General features: G+C 41.8%; 1 protein-coding gene across 1 annotated transcript in view; it reads right to left on the minus strand.

Moving 5' to 3' along the window:
* The window catches only part of ITGA8 (integrin subunit alpha 8), a 157711-nt gene that overhangs the window by 74972 nt on the left and 58332 nt on the right, over positions 1–24407 (minus strand). The window contains exons 7-13 of the mRNA XM_075827657.1: positions 21822–21947; positions 17453–17497; positions 13708–13751; positions 12251–12307; positions 10791–10843; positions 7434–7639; positions 4732–4923 (exon numbers count right to left, since the gene is read on the minus strand). Coding sequence (XP_075683772.1) covers positions 4732–4923; positions 7434–7639; positions 10791–10843; positions 12251–12307; positions 13708–13751; positions 17453–17497; positions 21822–21947 — 723 coding nt within the window. The remainder of the gene's footprint in view (positions 1–4731; positions 4924–7433; positions 7640–10790; positions 10844–12250; positions 12308–13707; positions 13752–17452; positions 17498–21821; positions 21948–24407) is intronic.

Below are 24407 nucleotides of genomic sequence, written 5' to 3' on the forward strand. Positions count from 1 at the left end.
GTCATGTGGAGAGGTCCTGGGAGCCAGAAGAGAACCTCAGCGCCCCTACTCTTATTAAAAAGTTCCTCTCTCACTCTGGTCCCAAGAAGAGGGGGCGTAAGAGGGGGGATACTGTAGCGCCCATGGCCGCGGGCCGTCGAGTTCACTCACCTCCCGACGCCCACAGCCATGGATCTGTGAGCGCTGGCCTCCGTCTCCCTCCTAGGAGATGCCAGCGCTCACTTCCGCTCCTTCCGGCTAGGTCCCGTAGGGTGCGTGCGCACGCTCGCGCCCGCTCTTAAAGGGCCAGCGCGCGCACATGAAAACAATGATCATTAACCCACATGATTTCCTGCTCTATAAGAATGCCCCAGCCCTTCTGATCCTTGCCTGAGCGTTGTTAGTCTTTCCCAGTCTGTCTCGCAAATGGTCCCTTAGTGTCTCCCGTTCCAGCTGTTACCCGTGCCCTGTTACCGTTCCTGTATTCCGCATTGTTCCTGTGCCTACCCGTGTTCAAGTGTCATCTGCGACGTCAAGTGCCACCTGCCACGTCAAGTGCCATCTGCCACGTCAAGTGTCATCTGCCACGTCAAGTGCCATCTGCCACGTCAAGTGCCATCTGCCACGTCAAGTGCCATCTCCTCATCGGATACTGCCCGCCACGTCTGGCGCCACTTTCCGCACATGCCTCCATCCGTGCTGAAGCCACAGCCACCGCCCGGACTATTTCAGGTACCTAAACATTACTGTCTGCCATCTTACTTTCACATAGACTGTGACCTGGTCAGCTGCCTCCCCGCTACGGCGGAGCGGCCTAGTGGGTCCACAAACCCAGTGTCCGTGACACCCTGGTTGCTACTGGAAACAGACCCACCACTAACAGCTTAGCGGAACTCTTTATAATGCAATGCTCACGGCTTAACCACATACAGGTAACTTTTGCTTACATTCGGACTACCTAATGAATTTATTTTTTTTGGCACTCCCGGTGCCTATGTGTAGCATCCATGGCCGCGGGCCGTCCGGTTTACTTACTTCCTGACGCCCACAGCCATGGATCTGTGAGAGTTGGTCCCCATCTCCTTCCTAGGAGACGTCAGCGCTCACTTCTGCTCCGGTCCGCTGTGTCCCGTAGGGAGCGCGCACACGCTCGTGCCCGCTCCTAAAGGGCCAGCGCGCACACATGAAAACCATCATCATCATCAACTCACATGATTTCCTGGACTATAAGAAGGTTTCTGCCCTTCTAATCCTTGCCTGAGCGTTGTTTGTCATATCCTAGTTTGTTAAGCCAATGGTCTCCCAGTGGTTTCCAGTTCCAGTGTTCCCTGTTCCTGTATCCTGTATCCCGTGCTAACCTGGTAAGTGCCGCGCTGTGCTGTATCTACGCCTGTCCTGCTACTCCACGCTTGACGTCTACCCGCTGTCTAGTCCCAGCCGAGCCTGCCTTGCTACCGTCTGAGCTGCCACAGGCACCTTATACGAACTGTGGACTGTGACCTGCGCCCTTTTGGCCATCTGCCATACAGCCAAGGCGGTACGGCCCATTGGGTCCACGAACCCAACGTGACACTATGCAGTTTTGGCATTTAAACTTACTGACACATTTATTCTTTACACTGTACCATTAAGATTTAGTGTCAATGGAATTGAACAAGGAACCCATATAAAAGGAATTGGTTGACACTATATTTAAACCAGATTCAAGTGTGACAAACATTTAACAGTTTACCATGTAGAGATACAATATACAGTACGTATAAAGATTAGAACCTTGTAAATACATTGCCTTACTAATCTTCTACTGACCTTGAGTTACAACCTACACAATTCCTAGACTAGACTTTCCAGAGTGTAAGCCCGAACAAAATCTGTACAGATATCTACTGAACCAGAAAGTGTTGACAGACCTACCCCTGACATGATCATCCCTGTTCTGTATGAATCCAACTTAAAAATAAGTAATGCGGGAAGTGGCATGCTCCATCGGGTTCCAATATGTACGGAGAAACAGGTGTTCCAAACATACGCCCCCCCCGTCCTAGCTTGTACAGCAGCAATCAGTGGCTGTATGACTCTAGAGCCATACAGACTCCATGTACTGCCACACAGGTGCCATGCACTGCCATACAGACTCCATGCACTGCCGTACAGGTGCCGTGCACTACCATCCAAACTCCATGCACTGCCATCCAAACTCCATGCACTGCCGTAAAAGCGCCATGCACTGCCATCCAAATTCCATGCACTGTCGTACAGGAGCCGTGCACTGCCATCCAAACTCCATGCACTGCCATCCAAACTCCATGCACTGCCATCCAAACTCCATGCACTGCCATCCAAACTCCATGCACTGCCATCCAAACTCCATGCACTGCCATCCAAACTCCATGCACTGCCAACCAAACTCCATGCACTGCCGTACAGTCTCCGTGCACACGGCTCTTGGACTCTCTTCACACTAGTGTCATAACTTCTTTTAGTGCAAAGACACTTCCCAGAATGCAAATCACCAGAGCAAGCCCTATGCCGACACTGAACAAGAAGAGAATTCCGGGAGATCTGAGCTTAGCGACTTGCCGAATTGTGAGTGGGTTATAAGATATTATGTAACTTAAGATCAGTACAAGATAAAGAAAGCAACTTAGTTGTAAAAATACTCAACATTGTATATAGATTCCATGTAAATGTAGATTCATAACATTCATGTATATAGTATACAAGCAATGTGAATCCCAGATTCTGAGCCACCATAGACCTCATTACCATGTTTAGGAAACAGTCATATCTAATAATGCAGCTTCCAGTCCGGTCACCGGTCATGGTCAGCAGAGATCTACTTACACAAATAAATATCAATTACTGACCATTTCCTGATACAATAGAGGAAATGATCCATTTTCTTATTTTAAACATGGAAGCGACTATATTTACAGAAGGGAAGCTTGTGAATAGATTTAATATTTCCTGTTCAGGATTTACTACCAAAAAATAAATAAATGTTAAAGACATTAACAGCCTTGAATTCCTATTTTACCTGACGGGTAGTGGAAAAGTGGCGATAGAATCTAAAAAACAACAGACAATCCAAACAGAGAAGCAGCTGAAACCTAAAAATCTTTTTATAAGGTTTATTTGTGGGTTTTTTATTGCTGCGATTTTGCATAATTGTTGGATTTTTTGGCTGCAATTTTGCTATAATCATAGATTTAAAAAAAAACTTTACAGAACCTGCTTATGTGGATACACCCATACAGAGCGGTGGAATCAAATACGAAATGTTCACCAGACTTTAGCCTTATTCAGACGAACGTTGAAATCGTTGTATGTTGTATTTCTATGGGGCCCGTGAAAAAAATAGAAAATGTTCTATTTTTGTCCGTTTTCACGGATCCTTCAATAGCCTCAAGTCCATGAGGGATCCGTGAAAACGGGTTCCGCACGGGTGCAAATGGGCCGTGAACAATGGCCGTTTATCTTGGCGGATTTGACACACGTTCATCAGAATAAGGCCTTTCCCTGATTTTTTCATTGTAGGAACACTATAGGGGTCATTCAAATTATTACCGAATTTAAAAATATGGTTTTACCAAATCAAGACTATTCATTGTATAACAAAAAATGATTGCATTTTCCAATAAACTTTATGTGTCATTTTTTATAAAAATGTTTTTAACAACTTTCATTTAACATAATACTTATGTATCCCGGTATATTGTGCCATGCATAGAAATATGCACAGGCACCTGTTGGCGCATACCACTGGTATTCCCTAGCAGGCTTTTACAAAAGACAGCCCTAGGTACCTTTACCTGGACCCAGGCTGTCTCCATGGTGATGCCAGCCCCTGGCGATCCCATTTCATCACAGCACTGAGGGGGTTAACTGCTGGGATCAGAGTTTATTCCGATCCCAGTGTTTGCCGCGTGAATGCTACTGAGTACTGCAGGCTCTCTCCTACCTGATCACCTTAATGTAATAGTACATCAAGGTGCGCCAATTAGCTGAGACAATTGGCGTACTATTATGTCAAGGTTCAGGAAGTGGTTAAAGAGAAAGCACTGATAACTGTACTGTAACGAGCTGTGCACCTGTGTGATCATCACATGACAAGGAAAAATCTTTATCCACTGGAAACTGCGCCACACTTGTCCAGGGGATGTCTGGGTATTGCGCCTCCTGAATGTCTTAAAGTGGAGGCTGTAAGCAAACAGAATTTTATCAAGTAACGCTACAGCTGTATGAAGGGAAGCAGGGGCTTGTGACTATCGGAAAAATGGTGCTCGGCCACTATGAAGATGTTGTACCTAAAAAAAAATTATTGTTTTTTGGGTTCAGAGACACGCAGGACCCGCTGTCACTGACCTGACGGATACAGGTCTTAGCGCTAGATACAGCGGCTCTGTATACAGGATACAAAGCAGCTGTATCTCAAAAAGAAAAAAGACGTTTTAATAAAAAGTTATTAAATATATTGTTTTCGAAGGTGTACATAGCATTTAAGATTTAAGATTATATGGGAAACGTAGGGGTTAACAGGGATGTCCGGATGATAATGGACAAGTCTCTTATAAATCTTCTCCCACATTTCTTTATCCCGGCTATATTATAATGCTCAGCAGAAGTCATTTGAGACCTGAAGCCACGAATGAGGAACGATGATGAATCCTTCTGTTCTGTAAATGATCTTCGCAGACAATGCAGCGATGGAATTACTGCTCCCCACAGAATTCTAACTAAACAATCACATACCTGGATAATCATTTTTGTCTATGTCTGAATCCCCTCTCAAGGTGAAGCCAAATCCTGCCGGCAGTGACTCTGAGGCCCACGATCCTTCCAAGACTTGAGACGGTTTGTTGTTTAACCCATTTTTATTCCCGTTGTAAATAAACACTTTTCCCTTTCTGTCTTCACCTGCAAATGGGGATCCGATCGCAACATCTGTGAAACGGAGGAAACAGACATAGCTAAGATAAGGTATATATACTGTACATCTATCTATCTATCTATCTATCTATCTATCTATCTATCTATCTATCTATCTATCTATCTATCTATCTATCTATCTATCTATCTATCTATCTCATATCTATCTATCTCATATCTATCTATCTCATATCTATCTATCTATCTATCTATCTATCTATCTATCTATCTATCTATCTATCTATCTATCTATCTATCTATCTATCTATCTATCTATCTATCTATCTATCTATCTATCTATCTATCTATCTCATATCTATCTATCTCATATCTATCTATCTCATATCTATCTATCTATCTATCTATCTATCTATCTATCTATCTATCTATCTATCTATCTATCTATCTATCTATCTATCTATCTATCTATCTATCTATCTATCTATCTATCTATCTATCTATCCCTCTCTCTATATATATCCATTCAATCAGTCTATTTATCTACCCATATATCAACGTTTTCTCTCCCTACATAGCATTAGACTAGACTGAGAGAATTGTATGATTTCATGAAAAGAGGACATGTCTGATCTCCTCACGTCTGTTTAGTAAATTCTTTCCTTCCCTATAAAATTACTGTTGGAACATCTTTTCTTAGAACTCTCCATTGTGCCATTCCTCTGTTATTCTACCTGGAAATGTATGAATAAATTGACAACTGGGCGTTACCATTCCACATGTCAAAAGGGTGTGTCCATACACAGTCTGACACTGTCACCACGGATTGGACTGTGTCAGAGTGTGTACGGACACGCCCCTTTGACCTGCCCGATCCTCTTTAACCTCTTCATCTATTAAATAAGACACTTTAATGGTAAAAAATGGATAGAAGGCTCTCGTAGATCACAACCCACTTTAGACCTGCAGCCTGTCAGTACCCGGTTGCAGAAGGCCTATAGCCTTCAGCATGACATGGAGGTTAGGTAAGTATCAGATTACTGTCAGGGGAACTCCGCTTGGCACAATTATAATAATTATTTTTTTTGGGGGGGGGGGGGCACATATGCCTTCAGACTTGTGCTCTTGATCTTTTAAGACCGTAGCATCAGCCCTAGTATTAGAAAGCTGTAATACATTAGATTATCTTTTTGACTAAAGCTACATCAGTGCTAGAAACAGCAAAAATTCTTCCACACTTGGGACCGATTTCCTGAGTTAAAAAAAAAAAAAAGTTTACAGGCCTGAACAGGGGGTGCTAATAAGACAAGCTGTGCAGTAAATGTGGAACTTATTAGGAAGCTCGCAGACAAGTTTCAGAAGAGAAATGGGGGTTAATTGAAAGGTTATCCTCATAAAGGGACTCTCTATGGACTGAAGTGAGGAAAGTTGTGAAGTCCAGACACCAGTAAATGGAGGGTTGTACAGCGAGAGGAGGGTGACATCATAGCGGAGCTGGAGAAAACAAGGACTACTTACAGCGAAATGCTAATTTTGCCATCTGTGAAATATAAATAGAACTGACTTCTGTACAGAATGGAGTCGGTAGTAACAGTACATGTTACGCTTAAAGGAATTGTCCTATTTTTCACAATCTTTTATTAAATGCTTGTATTGAGGCCTGATTAGCTTATAGATGGTGGCAGTAGTAGTCCCTTGCTCAGCTATGTATCCAGCAGGGCCCCTGAGTACCCCAACTGCGTCTATTGTAAATAATATGCAGCACAAATGCCCATTGGGTACAACTGGTGCTTGGGGAAAACTAAATAAAAGATCATTTGAGGCCCACCCAAACAATTCCGGGGGCTACCCTTATTTGTTTATGGGGTGGGGGTTGACTGTTTGGACTCCCTATGATGCTGAGAACGAGGTAGCCAAGCTGGAGTGGTCACTCAAGATTTAGCTGAATTGTGTGTAAAGCCATGTAAGGGTGCCTCTCATCTATTTTAATGGAGAGTGACCACACAGGCAGCTACCTCTCTGCCAAGAATGGGGACCAGGTCTCCTTGTTCTTGGACCCCCACCAAATACATTTTATACATAAAAGTTAAATGTTGGAACTTCTAAGTTATATTAATGTAATCAAAGAACACTCTATCAACAAAATAATGGTATAAAAGAATAATTTAGCTTTTAACAGCATTTTCCAATTAAAATCTACATAGAAAGTGGTCCATTTATTCCCATTTATCTACATATATCTCTTCTTTTAAAAGTCGGCAGGTTGCCCTTGGTAACAGACAGCGGTTTATCTTGACTATGTTGTCAGACATACCATCTAACAGAGTTTTCAGGGATGGCCTTGAATAGGCAGGGTCTGGGTGTATTGCAGCTTCCGTTTCCTCACAATTGAGAGAAACATTTCACACTGGGATATCCAAACTATCATCTGAGCTCTCACTATGCTCTGCAGTAACAAGATTACAAATTACTACTGATTTCTAAATTTAGCTTTACACATAAATTGTGATAATCCCTTAGCAAGTTATATGTTTTATAATAAATATTACATTAGAAAGAGCACTTACCATTGTAGCCATCTTGATTTAAGTCCCCTAAGTTTGCTATAGCACTGCCAAATCTGCCGAACACCTCGGTCCCTTTCAGTAACTGGGCATCTTTGAACATGAGAGGACTCTCTTGCAAATAGAGGTAAACTTGGCCCACTTCCTTTGGGTTACTTTCAAATTCACGGTCCATGTACAGTGGCGCCCCCACCAGGACATCATCGAAACTGCAAATGGAAATAAAAATTATTCAAAAGCATCAGTCAAGTGTACACAAAAGTGTTTCATTTAGTGGCTAATATATCAGGGTTTTGCATTATTAGCAATTTCCTCACAGACACCAACTAAGTGAATAGGTCACGCTCAAATTTGGGTTGCCTATGCAGCAGAACTTGTTGATCCAATGCCTAAGATTAAGGAGTAATTCTTCTAGTGGACATAAAAGAAGAAATGTCAGATAATGCAATTCCATAATCCAGAATGGAAGGTCCGACTGCAAAAATAAAAATTAGCACTATTTCAGGTGCTGCTTGTCCCACTTGACTCCTAACCACAAGGGGCAGAAGGTCCTGGTGGCCCGTATCCCACTCTTATGACGCCAGTACACTTTGCACGTCCTTGTTTGCTAATATTAAGGCACCTGTGGATACCACATCCTTGTGCAGGTTCCCCACCACCTATTAAATTGGGACGAGACCAACCCGGATGCCCCCTCTCTCCAGGGTCCCAATAGCTGCTGGATGGGCTACTTCTATAGTATATCCTTGTCCAAATCTATAAAGCTGTAAAGTAGAGGTACATTTTTCCAATGCTCAATAGTACTTGGTACTCATTTAGTAAAAAAGTGCGAGTCGTGAAAATCAGTTACGCATCATAAATATTGATCATGGAGTGCATTAGTGAGGTCAGTAGTTCCGGTCATTCAGAACAAGGCCGTGTTCAGGACGCATTTATTTAAGCTATACACTATACTGTCCATCTAAATTATGCAGAGAAAGCAATGTATGTAAACATATAGGACATTAACCTCTATGATTTTATGAGTTCTTACGAACATGCATGGAATTCAGAAGGAGCATCTGCAAAAAGGCTCATAAAAATATAAATTCTGAGCATGTGTATATAATAGGACAGGAACATATGCATTGTATAAATGTTTATATACTACAGTCCTGAATATAATTATGATTGATGACTCAGTTTAGACCATTGTATGCAACACTAAAATATGATAAACACCTGCACATGTATACACACATATATATTTAAACATGCAGTCATATATTGCATGCAATATGACAGGGTCCATTTTTTTGTTTTATTTTTTACCTAAAAATAAAAGTTTTATAGGCACACAGGCGTATTAGCCGCTGTGCCTGAGACTGTGGCAGCTTTAAGGGGTTAAAATTATTAGGGACTCGGCTAGGGAATGTTATTAATAGGTTCACAGGGCCTACACATAAAACCGCCCCTAGAAAAAAAAAAACGGGTGTTTTCCCGCTGTTTCTCCCTCTTTTGGCCGTAACCTGTCTTACCATGGACCGGCAAGAGACGGAGGAATTTATCCGGCTGCATCTGCGTGAGGAGGGTTCTGTTTGGCTGCAGTCTCTATTGAACGAGACTAACCTGCCAGCTGCTGTGCCTCAAATACGGAGGTCTGCTCGGCGTTCTAGACCGCCCGCCCGCCTCTCACCGTCTGCTCCGGTGAGTCAGTGTTCTGCGTGCCTAGGACATGGCGCGCTGTTAGGGCTAGTTCACACAGAGTTTTTTGCAGGAGGAAATTTTTTTTATTGATGGCCTGTCCTTAGTATAGGTCATTAATATCTGACCGGCACCCCCATAATCAGCTGATTGAAGGGATCGTGGTGTTCGTCGCAGCCGCCTCTTTAGTGTTTACCAGGCACAGCGCCGTACATATCGGTAGCGGATGTGCCTGGGATTGCAGCTCAGTTCTATTCACTTGAATTGGACTGGGACTGTAATCCCAACCACAGCCGCTACAGTTGTGTACCGCGCTGTGCCTGTAAACTGTCGATCGGCAGCGTTGTCGGGAGTCAGACCGATGTGATATTGATGACCTATTCTGAGGATGTCCAGTAAAGGTGACCAAAAACCGTTGATTACATGCGTTTTCTGGACAGTAATACTGCTGGTCTAGTTTTGGTGTAGGACATTAATATCTAATCAGTTGGGGGTCTGACTTTCGGCACCTCCGCTGCTTGAAGTGGCTGCATGAAATTCACATCTCAAATTGTGTCACAAGTACACAAAAATTTGTGACATTTGTATCTCGCTCAAAAAACGAAAACAAAAAGGGCGATAACAGTGGGCATGGTCAAGCTGTAAAGTTTTAGTCTTATTTATCAAAGACAAAAGCTAAAAAATGTGCACATTAGTGGTGCAAATGTACAGCTGCTCTTAACCGGCGTATCAAGAAATTCAAAAGGTCAGACAAAACCCACGCACCAGAGTAGGCCATCAATGTTTGATTGAGGGGGTCCAGGGTCAGCGCAAATAAAGGGCTGCAAGCACTGCGTCTCCCTCATAGTTTATATAGGCCCAGTGGCTTGTCCATACATGTAAGGGCCTTTTACATGGACCAATAATCGGGCAAACGAGCGTTCATATAAATGCTCGTTCCCGATCATTGCCTTGTGTAAACAGGGCAACGATCAGCTGATTAACGAGCAGACGCTTTTTTATCGGGTGATCGTAGAGTTTTTGCAGCATGAAATATTGCTGTTGGCAGCACATCTTAGGGACATAGTAACGATTGCTCGTCCCCATGCATTGCTCCATAGGAAAGGAGGAAACGAGCTGTCTTGTTGATCGGCGCTCGTTTACACGGCCCATATCTGTGGACCTTAACTGTGCCTGGTGGTACAGGTCAACCCATTTAAGTGAATGTGGGTGCTGCAGTCCCTTCGTTGTGCTGCTCAGTAGGGGTCTTGGGGGTTGGACCATCATCTTACAGGTCACCATAAATGCTGCTAATGTCTTCCTTATATTAGTATCTGAGCTATAGGTATATATCACTTATCAATCATTTTGGTTTCCAATTTTTCTGTAAAAAACGTAAAAAAAAAAAAAAGCAAAAATGCATAAAAAAATATATAAATTTGATTTGAGACCGTTTCATTCTGTGATACTTTCCTCTGACAACTCTTCTTCTACCCGAGCTTATGACATTTAGCAGATTATAAGGCATAGCATGAAATCATAAGCATTAAACCGTGTATTTACTTTTAAGGTAACGTAAAATAGATTTCAGACATTGATCCTCCACGCCTCGTTTTAAAAAGAAAGGCATTGAAAACACAGTTTCTTCATGGTGGTAATTAAGAGCGGCCCAAACATTGAAGGATAGTGTTAACATACCCGTCATTGTTTACATCTGACACTGCAACTGTATATCCGAAGTACGAAGCCATCTGGAAAGAGAGAAGTTTTAACAATGGCTCAACCCACTTTGTATAGATGTGAATGTATCGGCATTCTGACATCAAACAAGGTCTTAATGGGAAAAGAATCTGCAAATATTCAATATCGAGTTGAATTATTTAAACAAAAAGTTGAACCTTAACACGCAGGGTTTACGGGGCCAACGCCGAAGACTTATAGTAAACAAGGGCAAGTTAACCCCATAGATGAGGTGCTTTACAGAGAGATATTCCTGGACATAAAGAGTCACTGATATATTTAATGTGGTCAATAGATATCAATACTTCTTAAAGAGACATAGACCTCATTTTTTCCTCTACATTTTTGGGAATTTTTGTACCATTGTATAAAGATGTCACTTTTGTAGGCAGGGATTGTGTTACACACAGCAGACAGCCATGTGTTTTCCTGGAGTTTATTTTTGCCCCTACCTAAGGCAGTCACGTACTTGTATATGCTGGGTGAGGGGAGAGGGTATTTTACAGGGGTGGTCTACACTGCTCAGCTTCATTACGAGGAAGAAAAAATATATTATTATTACTTATTTATATATAGTGGCAACCTATTCCGTAGCAGTAGAGCTCCTGTACATACAAAGACGTGTACATGGCTCTGGCATGACTGCACATGGAGTCCTAACGGGTCCATAATACACACTCCATAAGCCGACATATGGTGTTTTCATGATATAGCAGGCTATGGGGACTGTATTACAGTTCCGTACAACACAGATCCCATGTTTGAAGGATCATCAGATGGGGATAGTCACAAAAACTGTATGGCCAAAAAGTTGCACATGATGCCAGTCCTGATCATTTTTGGCCCAGTACAAATACCGGCCAGTCTTATTTATAGGGCACTTAGTGTAAGTAAAATTTGTAATAGTGGGAAGACGCCAACACTTAGGCCAAAATATGATTTTTACGTTATGACTGGACTTATTATTTAATTGTCTAACACAGGGAAAAGCCTTGTATGGTCTGAACCACAATATGTGAGTTTATAGTCTTAGAATGGTGAATTAAGGGTTAAAATAACATTCTAGTGCTCTCACTTTTTAATATGCGTTGTATTAATTATTTTGGGAATAGTAGCTGTGCAACGGGGGTTTTGTGGGGGATTAGAAAAGTTCCCACTTCCAAAAATAACATTAGCAAATTGCTATTTAAGGAATGAGACGTTCTAGAAGAGTTTCCCTTTTATATATGGGACGAGATGAGAAATATTTTATAACATAAAGTAGATCCAATCACCCGACTCATTTGTATTTATAGACATTTATTATTATTATTCTTAACAAGTCATTTATATAAGGATAGTAATGTCAGGAGCCGGCATTGTTTGTCTGCCTATTACAAGCGCTGCGATCACCCCCCGACCATGATGTGTAAAATTACCTGATCACCTGTGAAATTGTGAATGTACATCATGTTCGTCGAGTCAATGATGGTGACCTACAAAAAAAGATGATGGTCCATTAGTTCTGGATTGTTCTAGGTGTTGAAATTGAATATATTCTCCATATTCAAGATCCTGTCCTGATCATGTGTTGCTCACACAGCTGCAGTGCTCGTTACAAGAGAGAGCCCTGATACACTAAGGGTAAGGCCACACGGAGCGGCCCTGACACGGTCGCAACGCGGCCAACAACCGCGCTGGCACTATGTAGGAGCAGCTGCCAAATACCTCGTTACATGCGCACGCGCACTGCCGCTCCATTCATGCTCTATGGGAGCACCGGAGATAGACGAGTGCAGTGTTCGACTTTTTCCGGCGCTGCCATAGAGAATGAATAGGGGGTAAGTTGTTGTAATTTGCAAAATCGTGCGTCCATAAAGGGTGTATTAATTCATGGCCGCATGATTTTGCAGATAAAGGGACGGTTTACCCGCGTTAACGTGCGGCCACTAACAGGCTGTTTGACAGCCGCACCGAACATGGTGCCGCCGCGGTTGTTAGCCGCGTAGCGACCGTGTCAGGGCCGGTCCGTGTGGCCTTACCCTAAGGGTATGTTCACACAGGGCGGATATGCTGCGTAAAAGCACACATCGTATCCGTCTTGTGCGCCGTAGGGAATTCCAGATGAAAAACCGCACCAAATTGTGGTGCAGTTTTTCGGCTGGAATGTCCGCTGAGGAAAACGACACAGAAAAAAATAATGGATACTTACCAGGGCGACGCGTCCCTTCAACGTCCTGACGTCATGACATTCTGCAGCCCTGGGATGACGTTTCATCCCATGTGACCGCTGCCGCCTGTGATTAGCTGCGGCAGTCACATGGGATTAAACGCCATCCCAGGAGGTCAGCCTGGACGAAGGAACACGGAATTCTGGGTAAGTATACATTTATTTTTTTCTGAGTTGCATTTTTTTGCGGCGGAATCGCTGCTTTTCCGACCCGAAAAAGACTCAACATCTGCTTTGCAGGTTTTACCTGCCCATTGAATTTAATGGGAAAAACCCATAAAACCCATAAACAAATAAACAGCATTACGCAAATACAATGGACATGCTGAGGATTAAAAAACCGCACCGCTGGTCCATTTATGAGCGTTTTTTCCACTCAGCATTTACACAGCGTGTGGAGGAGGTTTGTTCAAATCTCATCCACTCTGCTGCTCTGCTACTGTATTATACTGCGGATTTTCCACAATGAAATCCGTTGCGGTAAATCCGCAGTATTTACGCTACGTGTGAACTTACGCTTATAGTGAGAACACACGGCGTACCAGCCGCACGCTGTTAAAACCAAACCTACATGGGTGACAACTGGCTGCATGATTTAGCCAGTAAAAAGAAGATTTGTAAACATATACAACATATATACTATACTGAAGAACCAGTGATACATACATATCCAAAGTTCTGCTCGCCTCTTGGAATTCCAGCCACCAGCTCTGTCAAGAAAATCCCAGAAATAAATGAGACTATATTCTGCTATACCGAAGAGACAAAAACTTTCTGCAACAAAAAACGTATCCTTTGTGTATTAGAAGACGAATGGAAACAGGTTGGTTTTTCTTTTAACTCTTTTTATAAATTTTTTAATAAGACAGAGTAAGAAAAACATACACGGGGTGTGGAATACACTGCCCATTATATCAGCAGAATAATAATAAAGAGTATTCTGTCACATCGGAATATAGGAAGCGCCTCCGATTTGCTAAAATTCACCATAAAACCTGAGACAAAGTTATTAATTGTGGACCTAATATCAGGAAGTGCTTGTTAAAGTTTAGCAATAAGCATAAGAATGTCACCCCCGAAAGCCAAGAGTTTAGTTTCTTCGCATGGAAACAGGTTTCTTGCTATAGTGTTACAAGGAAGACCTTAGAACAATAAAGCAAATGCTGTCTAGAAAATATTATGGAAGATTTATCAACAATGTCGCAGTGATGGATTCTGCTGCTATGTGTTTTTATATATTGGACCCCCAATCCCGAGATAGATGCTGTTTCCACAGATGGTACCTGCATCTATTAGACATTTTCGGCATATCCTGTGGATATGCCATACATGTCTGAGATTAGAATATCCCTATAATAGTCAGAAATGTGTCAATAGGCTAATACAGTCTCCAGAAAGAGATAAAGTACAGCTCCTCCCCTAGAGACAAGGAGTGTCATGGGAGATGCATGCAGAGCCTTATCTTGCTTGCTGGTCTCTGCAGTATCAAAGTGCTGTCATCTGTCATTAACCTACCACCCTCTAATGATAATGAAATGACTCTGCCGACCCTATCCCAGTCTACACAGCAAAGCTGACAAGTGAGCAGCAGGAAACAGGAAACGAGCCTATTTTGTGTGCTCTAGTGGTCAGTGTGAAAAGCGGAATATATTTTATTTAAATGGATAGTCGCATAAAAAAACATAAAAAATAAATGTAAAATTATGTTTATAATAAAAACCTATTTTAAACCTTATATCATTTTCTGATGATGCTTTCCTGATAAAACTGTATGTAAAATATGTTATTAATGTTATTATTAAAGCAATATAAATTATATAGTACTTAAAACTTCTAGCCAAACACTGGAGCTATATAGTAACTGGTAATACATAATAACATCCATTTTTATTAGTTTCTGTATTTGATTCTTCATATGGGTAACCACACAGTAACATTTCTGGTTCTAATTACTAATATACATTACACACTAACTGGCAGTAGTGCTGTGTAATAATCACAGTATGTGGTGACGTTCTGCTGGGATCCAGTGCCTGGCTAATCCGCCTATAGTTTATGTATATACTAGTATATATATATAAGAAATCCCACAGCACTCCGATGTAGTAAGAAAAAGTGGTTTATTCAATCAGCGCAAGCTGAATTTTTAAGGCGATCTTTTACGGCTTTTGTTTATTTAGTGTAATTTTGTACATGTGTTTTTACTAGCGTTTTTGACATTCTATAGAGAAGCCTATGGAGAAAAACCCCATACCTAGAGCAGGCTGCGTTTTGATAAAAGCCGCTACTGACTACAGAAACACGACAAGAACACCACAAACCCAAACGCTGTGTATGTAGCTGTATTTTGGTACAAAAAAAATCCCCTCTTTTTGACAGTATGGCCCACATTTATTTTGCAGTTTACGACAGGTTTTGGCAAAACCGTCCTGGTGACAGATTTCTCTTTACTCGCCACATTTGGAAAGTGACAAGAAACATGGCCATGGTCTCCAAGTATAAGTAAGGTCTATTAAGAAGCATAGCTGGGGGTGGATTATTCGGGAAATAAGAAAAAAAAATATTGGAATATTTATTTTTTATTGATGTTTTTATCTATTTTTGTCAAGAAAATGTTGTCTAAAAAATGCATGACTACCATGACGTATAAGAAAATCACATGGACCTTCAACGCACTGCCATAACTACTGGTTTTCATATACATCCTACTAGTTTCCTTCTGGCAGTGCCCTTCTGAAGTAGTTCAGCGTAGCTCTGTGATCTGACTGCCCAAAGCACAAAACTCCCAAGGACGGAAGGTTTATTTCCAAAACACACTCAATCAATGTGATATCCCATCAAAAACAGCTTGTTATAGGGTGGAAGTGGCCGTAGTCGAGCCTTTCATCTAGTTGGTAAGACTCTCGCATACAGACAGGTTCTTGTACAGCTGGTTCCTGTTATAGTAGTTCCTGCCCACCGTCTACATGTTCTGCCTCACAAACCTAGCCTGTGCGAGACCCTGCAAAGAAAAAGATCTGTTTGTCCCCCAGGTTCACATTTTTATAAATAGTCAATGGATCTGTGGATAGAGACACACTGATATATTTATATTGATTGTACTGTAAAAGCAAAAAACTATTTTTGTATTTTTTGGGTTCGACCGAATGCCAAAATAATGTTGCCCCCAAGCAAATCTCACCAAAACGTTTTATGGTGTATTTGCCCCTAAAAATGTATTTAAAGGACATTTGTGGTGGTCCTGAAATTTTGGGAAAATAATTTATTAGGGACATAATGGTGTCCTATTGCCCCTATAAAAAAATACCTGAAAAGACCACCTGTTATGGTACCATGATGCTTTGTAACACTTCCCTTTCATAGCGGTGAGCACGAAGGGAAGTATCTGTTCCTATATAAGCCTTCGCTGGCCTTTACTTACAAGGACCTACCAAAAACAACGGAAACCCCAACTATGTTTAGGCCACCTCCTTAATGACAGAAGGCACATCTAGTGGGTGACACGATGGAATCTCAATGCTCTTGTGTGTCACTATGTGTCAATACTTGCCAACAACACTTTAGGTCCCAGCTGGTAGACATAGGGAGATGGTGGGGTAAACCCCTTTTTGTTATAAGGGTCTCCTAACAAAAAACGAATTACAGTGTGTTGCACTGCTGAGACCCTCAGTGATCTCCAGCTATAAATTGTTGGTAAATTTGACAGCAAGTTTTCAATTCCCCTACAGCACCACCTCAGGTGAAATGAAGCATTACACTGTTCACATTGAAATCCATGGACCGTTTATGTAATGAATGGACCATCTGGGTCCTCCACAGAAAGATATACACTCTTTGTAGCAGTTCTCCATTCTGGCTAATAGATGAGAGTCATAAAAAGGGGTCTTCCATTATTAAATTCAGAATTCCAGAATTATAATTTTTTTGGGACCGGACAACATACCAAGTGGGGATCATTCGTGCTACATGATCTGAATGCTACAAGTTCGGGTAATAAACTTTATACAAGAGGAATATATAAAGGAATATTTTGCTAGCTGCATTATATTATAATAGTACTTTGTATTTAGCTTTTTGCTACACAATTTTAATGTGCTTCTTAGTCGTTATTCTGAAAGGTCGAGACTTTTTTTTCTCAACTGCTGTCTTTTTGTTACTGACTTTCATACTATGGAGGACTCTGGTCCTAGTTTCCCTAAGTCATCATCAGATCAGGAAGATGTACTGCTCACTCCTTACCTTCTGATTCCACTGGTAATGGCACCCCGTACTTTAATATTTAATATTCTCACCGTTAACCAGAGACACATTACTGACAATGACGAATGCTTTACGAAGCTTACTGCTCTTACTGCTCTTACTGCATTGAATCTTAATGCACTAGGTCTGTGGTTTGGAGTTAGTACATTACCTTGCACAGAATCGCCTGTAAATTCTCCTACAGCCACTGAATATCCTGTGAAGAAGAGAGACAATACTCAATCAATTCAGTATTAAAACACGTCATAGAAGAAAGACCGGATTCATGAGGGATTCAGTATAGAAGAGCACATAAAACATAAATGGCGCCAGGCAACATTTTTGTCTTACATAACATAGCATACAATAATATCATAAAATTCTTAAAGGTGAAGTCCACTTTAAAGGAGTTCTCTCATAAGGACAACCCCTTTTCAAACAGAAGCCGGCCTGGCGATCAGCTGATCGTCATGGGTTCGACTTCTCTCACCACCAGCAATGAGCTGTTTTGCTGGGGGAAGCAGCAACCAGGCACAAATTTCCCTTGCAGAGGCCGCTACATTGTAGCATTACAAGCCGCCCATTCAAATAAATGTCTGTCCATGTAATGCAAGGTCTTGCTGTAAGAGCGGCTCTACATTGCAGCACATTGAGGGGGGTCCCAAGAGGGAGAACCCCCTATGTTGTACATATGCCCTAATAGGTCATATGGACAGGGTTTTCCTGATGGTACAACCCCTTTAAAGGATAAGGTCCTAAAATACTCATAATTTTTAATATTTGATATTTATGTCCGCAATTTTTCCTTAGAGAAGTGGTGGGCACAGATATAGGTGTCTCTCCAGTCATGGTAAAAGTTGATCTCCATTAATTGCTATAAAATTTCCAGAAGAGATTTATATCAGGATCCTGGGTAAAAAATACTGTGGTTTGTTAAAAAATAAAGGTCGAAAAGGAGTAGCCACGGAGAGTTGAAAAAAGAAGGTAAGATGGGAGAGCAGGGGCTATGCATTTCTATGTAGCCTGGATGAATCTGTGACTAAATGATAGCTCCATAGCCACTAAAAATGGCTGCTGTAACTTCCTGGACCTCACTACAAAAGGAATAGGAGGTGAGGAACATATCTGGCTGACATATGCCTAAAACACAGCACACAATCGATATGCCATAAAAGTCCTTCTTTGAAGAGCTAGATTTTAGTGGTTTTAGGGTATGTTCACACGGCCTATTTTCGACCATATTTCGGGCCATAAACGCCTGAAAAACGGCTGAAAAATCAGAAGCAGAACGCCAAGAAAAAAAACGGCCGCGAAAAAGAAGAGAATGTCACTTTTTGGAGCCGTTTTTCATAGACTCTATAGAAAAACAGCTTAAAAAATGGCGGTAAAAAATGCAGCGAAAACGCCGCGAAAAACGCGAGTGGCTTAAAAAACGTCTGAAAATCAGGAACTGTTTTCCCTTGAAAACAGCTCCGTATTTTCAGTTGTTTTTGAGTTTGCGTGTGAACAGACCCTAACAGATGTATAACACAACCTGACATGGCACAGGAAAATTACGGTTCTGGTATAATCTTCTCATTATGTAAAAGTGAATGGTTGCAATTAGTTGTATTACAGAACATTATGAACGGCCACATCACAACAGGCCTCACATTATACTCTAACAATCTAATGAGAAGGAGGAAAGCCTGAGATTAAACAGTAGGTAGTGTACCTTCTATTTATAGCTGGGGAGACAATTACCCCCGGAGATATTTTTTTGTCAAACGGAACCAGAGAACGGCCAATGAGAACCCAAAAATCCTGATTACACATCCAAGCTCATGTAAACACAGAGCAAACCATCAGGCCCATCATCCAAATCTCAATGTTCATGTTATACATTACACCAGACATGAAACATAAGGAATTCTGGCCCTGTTTACCATAAGGAACAGACCTAATTATATTATATGTTGCCTAATTTCTACCTTAGTTTATATTATGGCAGATTTATAGAGCATAGACAAATGGACTGACACTGTGGTCTGCTGGGAGACAATATGACTGCCGACCCCACCCCAAAAAATTACACTAAAATTAAAAGAACTAAAATATGGGGTTTTCTTCTGGAAAGAAACAGAATTACTGTAAAAATTATCCCATATAGTTAATATTTTTTTATCCTTGTCCTTGTGTCGTCCACGTCACTAAACATTACATAGAATATACGTTACTCCCCTTTCAGGAGCCAGGATAGGCCGCTATACCACAATAAATTTTGGGGTCTAGGGCAATGCCCACTTTTTGGGCCACAAAAATCAGAACATTTGCAACATAGCTCCTAACACCCAATGTGTCCTACATCTCTACAAGGGCCATTTTTGGTTATGTGGACATTCTCTTTAGCGGGTGAACTCTCTGATCCATGGAAAAATAGTACATGTCCTATCTTTCCACGGATTACGGACGGGACTCAGGCGGCATACACGGTCGTGTGCATTAGGCATAGAAGTAAGTACTTGCTAGCTGCTTTCAGGTTGACGGACCCATTATAAGTCAAGAGGATCCGTCGGACGCCGCTGGTATGCGTTGCGAAACAGATCCTTCACAGCTTTGTGAACCAAAGCCACAACGCAGATGTGAACAGAGCCTGACACTGCCTACCAGATAGCACTGTATTGAAAAGCACAAACACAAAAGATCCGTCTCCTCCACAGGAGGTAAAGGAATTAATTTCCTCTCAATAAATGTAACTATGGTTTGTATATTTTCAATGTTAATAAACATTCGGTTGCGTCTCTCTGAGAGATTATCTGGGAAATGAAACTATCTCCACATATATAAATAAACCACATTGTAGAGATCAGAACAAAACACTTTATGGAAGGGAATATCTAAATGGACGACATCCTGTTTATACACTGCCGAGCTGGAGCCGCTGGGATATGTCCCATAGATTCGAGCATTTTACTGCCTCGGATTATACACTTTTAAAATGAAATTCCCGTAGAAAATGCCAATTCCATTGGAAGTGATAGCTCGGGATTGGTATAAGAAATGAAAGTCACAGCATTAGATATTTTTATTTTTTTTACAGATTCTCCATAAAATTGGCCATTATGTCTCACAATGACAGCCCCTATCCATATGCTATGTTAGGGAATATAGACATCATAAATGGAGTCCAGAACTGAGCCACAACGGGAAACACCATCCTCTTAATGCATTAAGTGTTCGCCCATTCATTGGAACGGCCAGCATGCAATGTGTAATGACAGGGATAGGGAAACAGACAAGTGAGCCCTAATCTACCCGCCACTCAGTCCCTGCATACTTGCAACGACCCGCCCTAGGCGACGGGGTACAACTGGGCGACGGTCCCTACACTCAGTAAGTGCACGACAGACAACCAGACAAGGAAACACAGAACAAAGGGAAACGGGGCAGTTGCCCACGGCAACACCGAGAGCAACAAGAGTAGTAAACGAGTCGAGTCAACCAGGAGAGTACGAGGTGCCAAACGCAGAGCAGGAGAGTAGTGAACAAGCCGAGTCAAACCAGGAGTGTACGAGGTACCAAACGCAGAGCAGAAGAGTAGTCAGTAAGCCAGGGTCAATACGAAGCAGGGACAAGTAGTTCAAGAAGCTGCAGCAGGGCCAGGAAACCAACAGAGAAGAATCACAAGCAAGGAGGAACAGGAAAGGCAGGTATAAATAGACAGAGGGCGGGAGCTAGCTCCATCTGGCCAGGCTGTGATAGGCTCTCCCACTCCTAAGCCTGCCATCCTGAGTGGTGGAAGATGGAGTCAGTCTCACAGACATAGAAGCAGGTACAGACTGATTACCTATGGGCGTGGATACAGAAGCTGTGCCTGGCAGATCCTTAACACAATGCCACATTTCCCCTACAGTGAGTGGCCATACGCGGCTTCCTCTAGCAATAACAACTTTTAGTTTGGGGTTAGAGAAACTATACTCACATCGATCAAATTATTCCCTTCGCTTATATTTAAAAAGGCATTATATTCATGAAACAACTCCTTAAAATAATGACCTTTCTGTAAGTTGCTCATGCCAACAATCCAGGAATGAACTGGGATATCTTCCAAAATGTTTCCTGTAGATGATGTAAGATCATTGCCAAGCAATCATCTCTGCTCCTCTCTGTATTTGGCTGGTGTTTGCACACTGCCTGCGACACGAATGCTGCTGCACAGGGCACAGAGTGCAGCCTCTCTTGCGCTTCCTGTGCCATATACCTGCATTTGTGGCTCGCCAATATCCTGTTGACAATTTTGATCTATATAACTATGGTTTCTGATAGATCCGATCTGGCTACTCCTCCCTGTGTGATTCCTGGTGCAAAGTATCATGGGAGTTACCAGAACTTCTGCCTGCAGACATTGATTTCTAAAATCAAGATGGCGGACAGCAGCTGGAAAATTCTCTTCTAAAAAGCAAGTTAGAGGTAGTATGGGGAAAAATAGGAGAACATTGTGATAATGCGGGCTTGGTTAGGGGATGGTGGGAATGATTTAATGTGTCTGCTGGAAGTCTTACCTCTATAGCTATCATCATAGGCAGAGTCACCCACTTTGGTCTTCTTCTCTCCAGTAAGGTCTCGGATAATACTCCTGAATGAATAGCCTTTAATTATCTCTGCGATGTTAGCACTGAAGACCTGCCCTAAATATAAATACAATTATTTCATGAAACTTTTAATAATAAAAAACAGTATTTCAATTTATTTTTATATTAAACAGGTTCCAGTTAACGAAATACTAAAACTTTGTAAAATACTTTATCGGTAAAATCAGTCCCTGAGATCTGGAGGACTTACCACCAATATATGGACAGGACTTGTTCACACACGATCGTCCACACAGCCACGTACATTGATCTTTATGGGTACAGATCATCAATAGAGTCAACTGCAGGTAAGTCTGCCTATACAGTGGTGGTCAGTCCTGCAGATCTCAGCTCAGGGACCCAATTTGCCAATAAAGTGCATGACAAAGTTTCTTCAGTTTGGTAACTCTATGCCCAGGTGTTAAATCTTTATACATGGACTCACTCAGTACTAAGGACATCTTCAGTTGCTAAGTATATTAGGTCATGCCATAGGATCTATGAACATTATAATAATGAGGGATTCATGGATGTAGCGAGATGGCTTTTTTTGGGTTGATTACGTCATTGTCTGATTAGTATGATGTCATCGCACCTTTGCACCACCCACGCATAGTTATGCTGTTCTCTTATGTTGAGCCCACCCAGGCATAAGAAAATGAGTGCAACTTTAATCACTGCACTCCCTATAGTTTCAGCCAACAAAGTACAAACCTCCCATGTGTTCAGGATTCAGATAATCCATAATCAACCACCCTGTCTGTATATGCAAAATATTTATCTTAAACAAATCATATTGTGGGGGGGGGGTCCTCAAAATCACTAATAAAAGCTAATCAATGGGGCACCTGCAAGAGCACAGGATAAATGGCACTTGATGGTTGGGGGGCCCTAGTACAGGTTTTGCATGGGGACCCAGGATTAAGTTACGCCTCTCGTTATGGAGCTAACGAACAAATCTGACCTGGTCAAATGAAAGCCAATTGTAAACCACACATCTGTTAACTTTTTATGACCAAAAATGTGTGAATGGAAAATAAAAAGAGAAAATGTAAAGAAATAGAGAGATCTGCGAGTGATCTGGCTGAGCGTACAGTGTTAGAACATGTTCTCAACAGGTGGAAGTAATATCCCATTGTTAATGATGGATATAATTAGAGCAGATTTTATTTTAGTGGTTAAACTTGGCAATGGATTGGTGTGGCATCCATCCAGATCCTAAAATACCTTCTATGGTCTGCAATTACCTCATATTTCCTTCTAAAATCCATAAACTTATCATATGTCATACACAAACTGCAAAGACCTTACAAAACAGCCCTATTAAAAGGTCCCTCTACGAATGGTGACAACCACTCATGACACTCAAAAAGCGGAGGATTAAAAAAACGTATGGATATTTTATTACAGTACCCACACATTTTCGAAGATGTGGGGAGGAGAACTGTTAAAACGTAAAAAAAAGATTGAGTATATAGATCACGTTTTCTTCTCTATGCACATCCAAAGCTAAAGTAAAATGAAGCTTGGCTCTACTTGGAATTCATCAGCACTTTGCAGAAAGTCATGTGACTTGACAGGGTTGACCATGTAATACCGGGCTGAGTCTGCTAGAACAAGAGCCAGTCTTTCTTAGTAGCTCTACAATTTGGCTGATAGAGGACTGTCCTGATTGAGGGACCCCTGACTATGTAGTCCATATACCCTAGTAGGGCATATGGAGAGGGGTTGTCCTTATGAGACAGCCCCTACAAGGTCCTTTCACACAAGTCGAAATTTGCTGTAAAAAATTCTGCAGCAAATCCAACTCAGACTCCGCAGGGAAATCTGTCAGAAAATCTGCACTAAGTCGTGCTGATTTTGGTGAGGATTTTCTAGCAGATTTTACGCTATTATATATAAAGAATATTTTTAACGTTTAAAATAAAAAGAAAAACTATACTCACTTCCCAAGGCAATGTGTTCCTGGTCTCCCAGCTGGTCTCTGTACACCTGGCCTCCTGCAATGTCGCTTCGTCACATGTGACCCAGCAGCCTGTCATCACTGGAGGCCGGGTGTACAGAGACCAGCCGGGGACCGGGGACACATTGTCACGGGAGCACCAGAGGAGGTGAGTATAGTGTTTCTTTTTTTTTTTTTAACTTTAAAAATATATTTTTTCTCTTCTGGACTTGCACACTTTTCTGCAGCACGATCCACAACAGAAAGATTTGCTTGCAGATTTTTAATTCCCTGTCGAAGTCAATGGGGAGAATCCACAACAAATTTGTGCTCTTTTTGCAGCAGAACTTGACATGCTGCGGGTTTAAATATCCGTGCCGACGATCTGTAATTTTACGCATCGCTGTCAAAAGACTGCGCGCAAAATAACAGTCTCGTCAAAGAAGTGCAGGACACCTCTTGGGACGTAATTGGAGCTGTTTTTCATTGACTTCAATGAAGAACAGCTCCAAATTACGTCCGTAATGGATGCCTCGCAAAACGCGAGTACGAGCAATTACGTCTGAAATGCAGGA

Source organism: Rhinoderma darwinii, chromosome 5 (assembly GCF_050947455.1).
Source record: "Rhinoderma darwinii isolate aRhiDar2 chromosome 5, aRhiDar2.hap1, whole genome shotgun sequence".
In the NCBI taxonomy this organism is placed as follows: domain Eukaryota; kingdom Metazoa; phylum Chordata; class Amphibia; order Anura; family Rhinodermatidae; genus Rhinoderma; species Rhinoderma darwinii.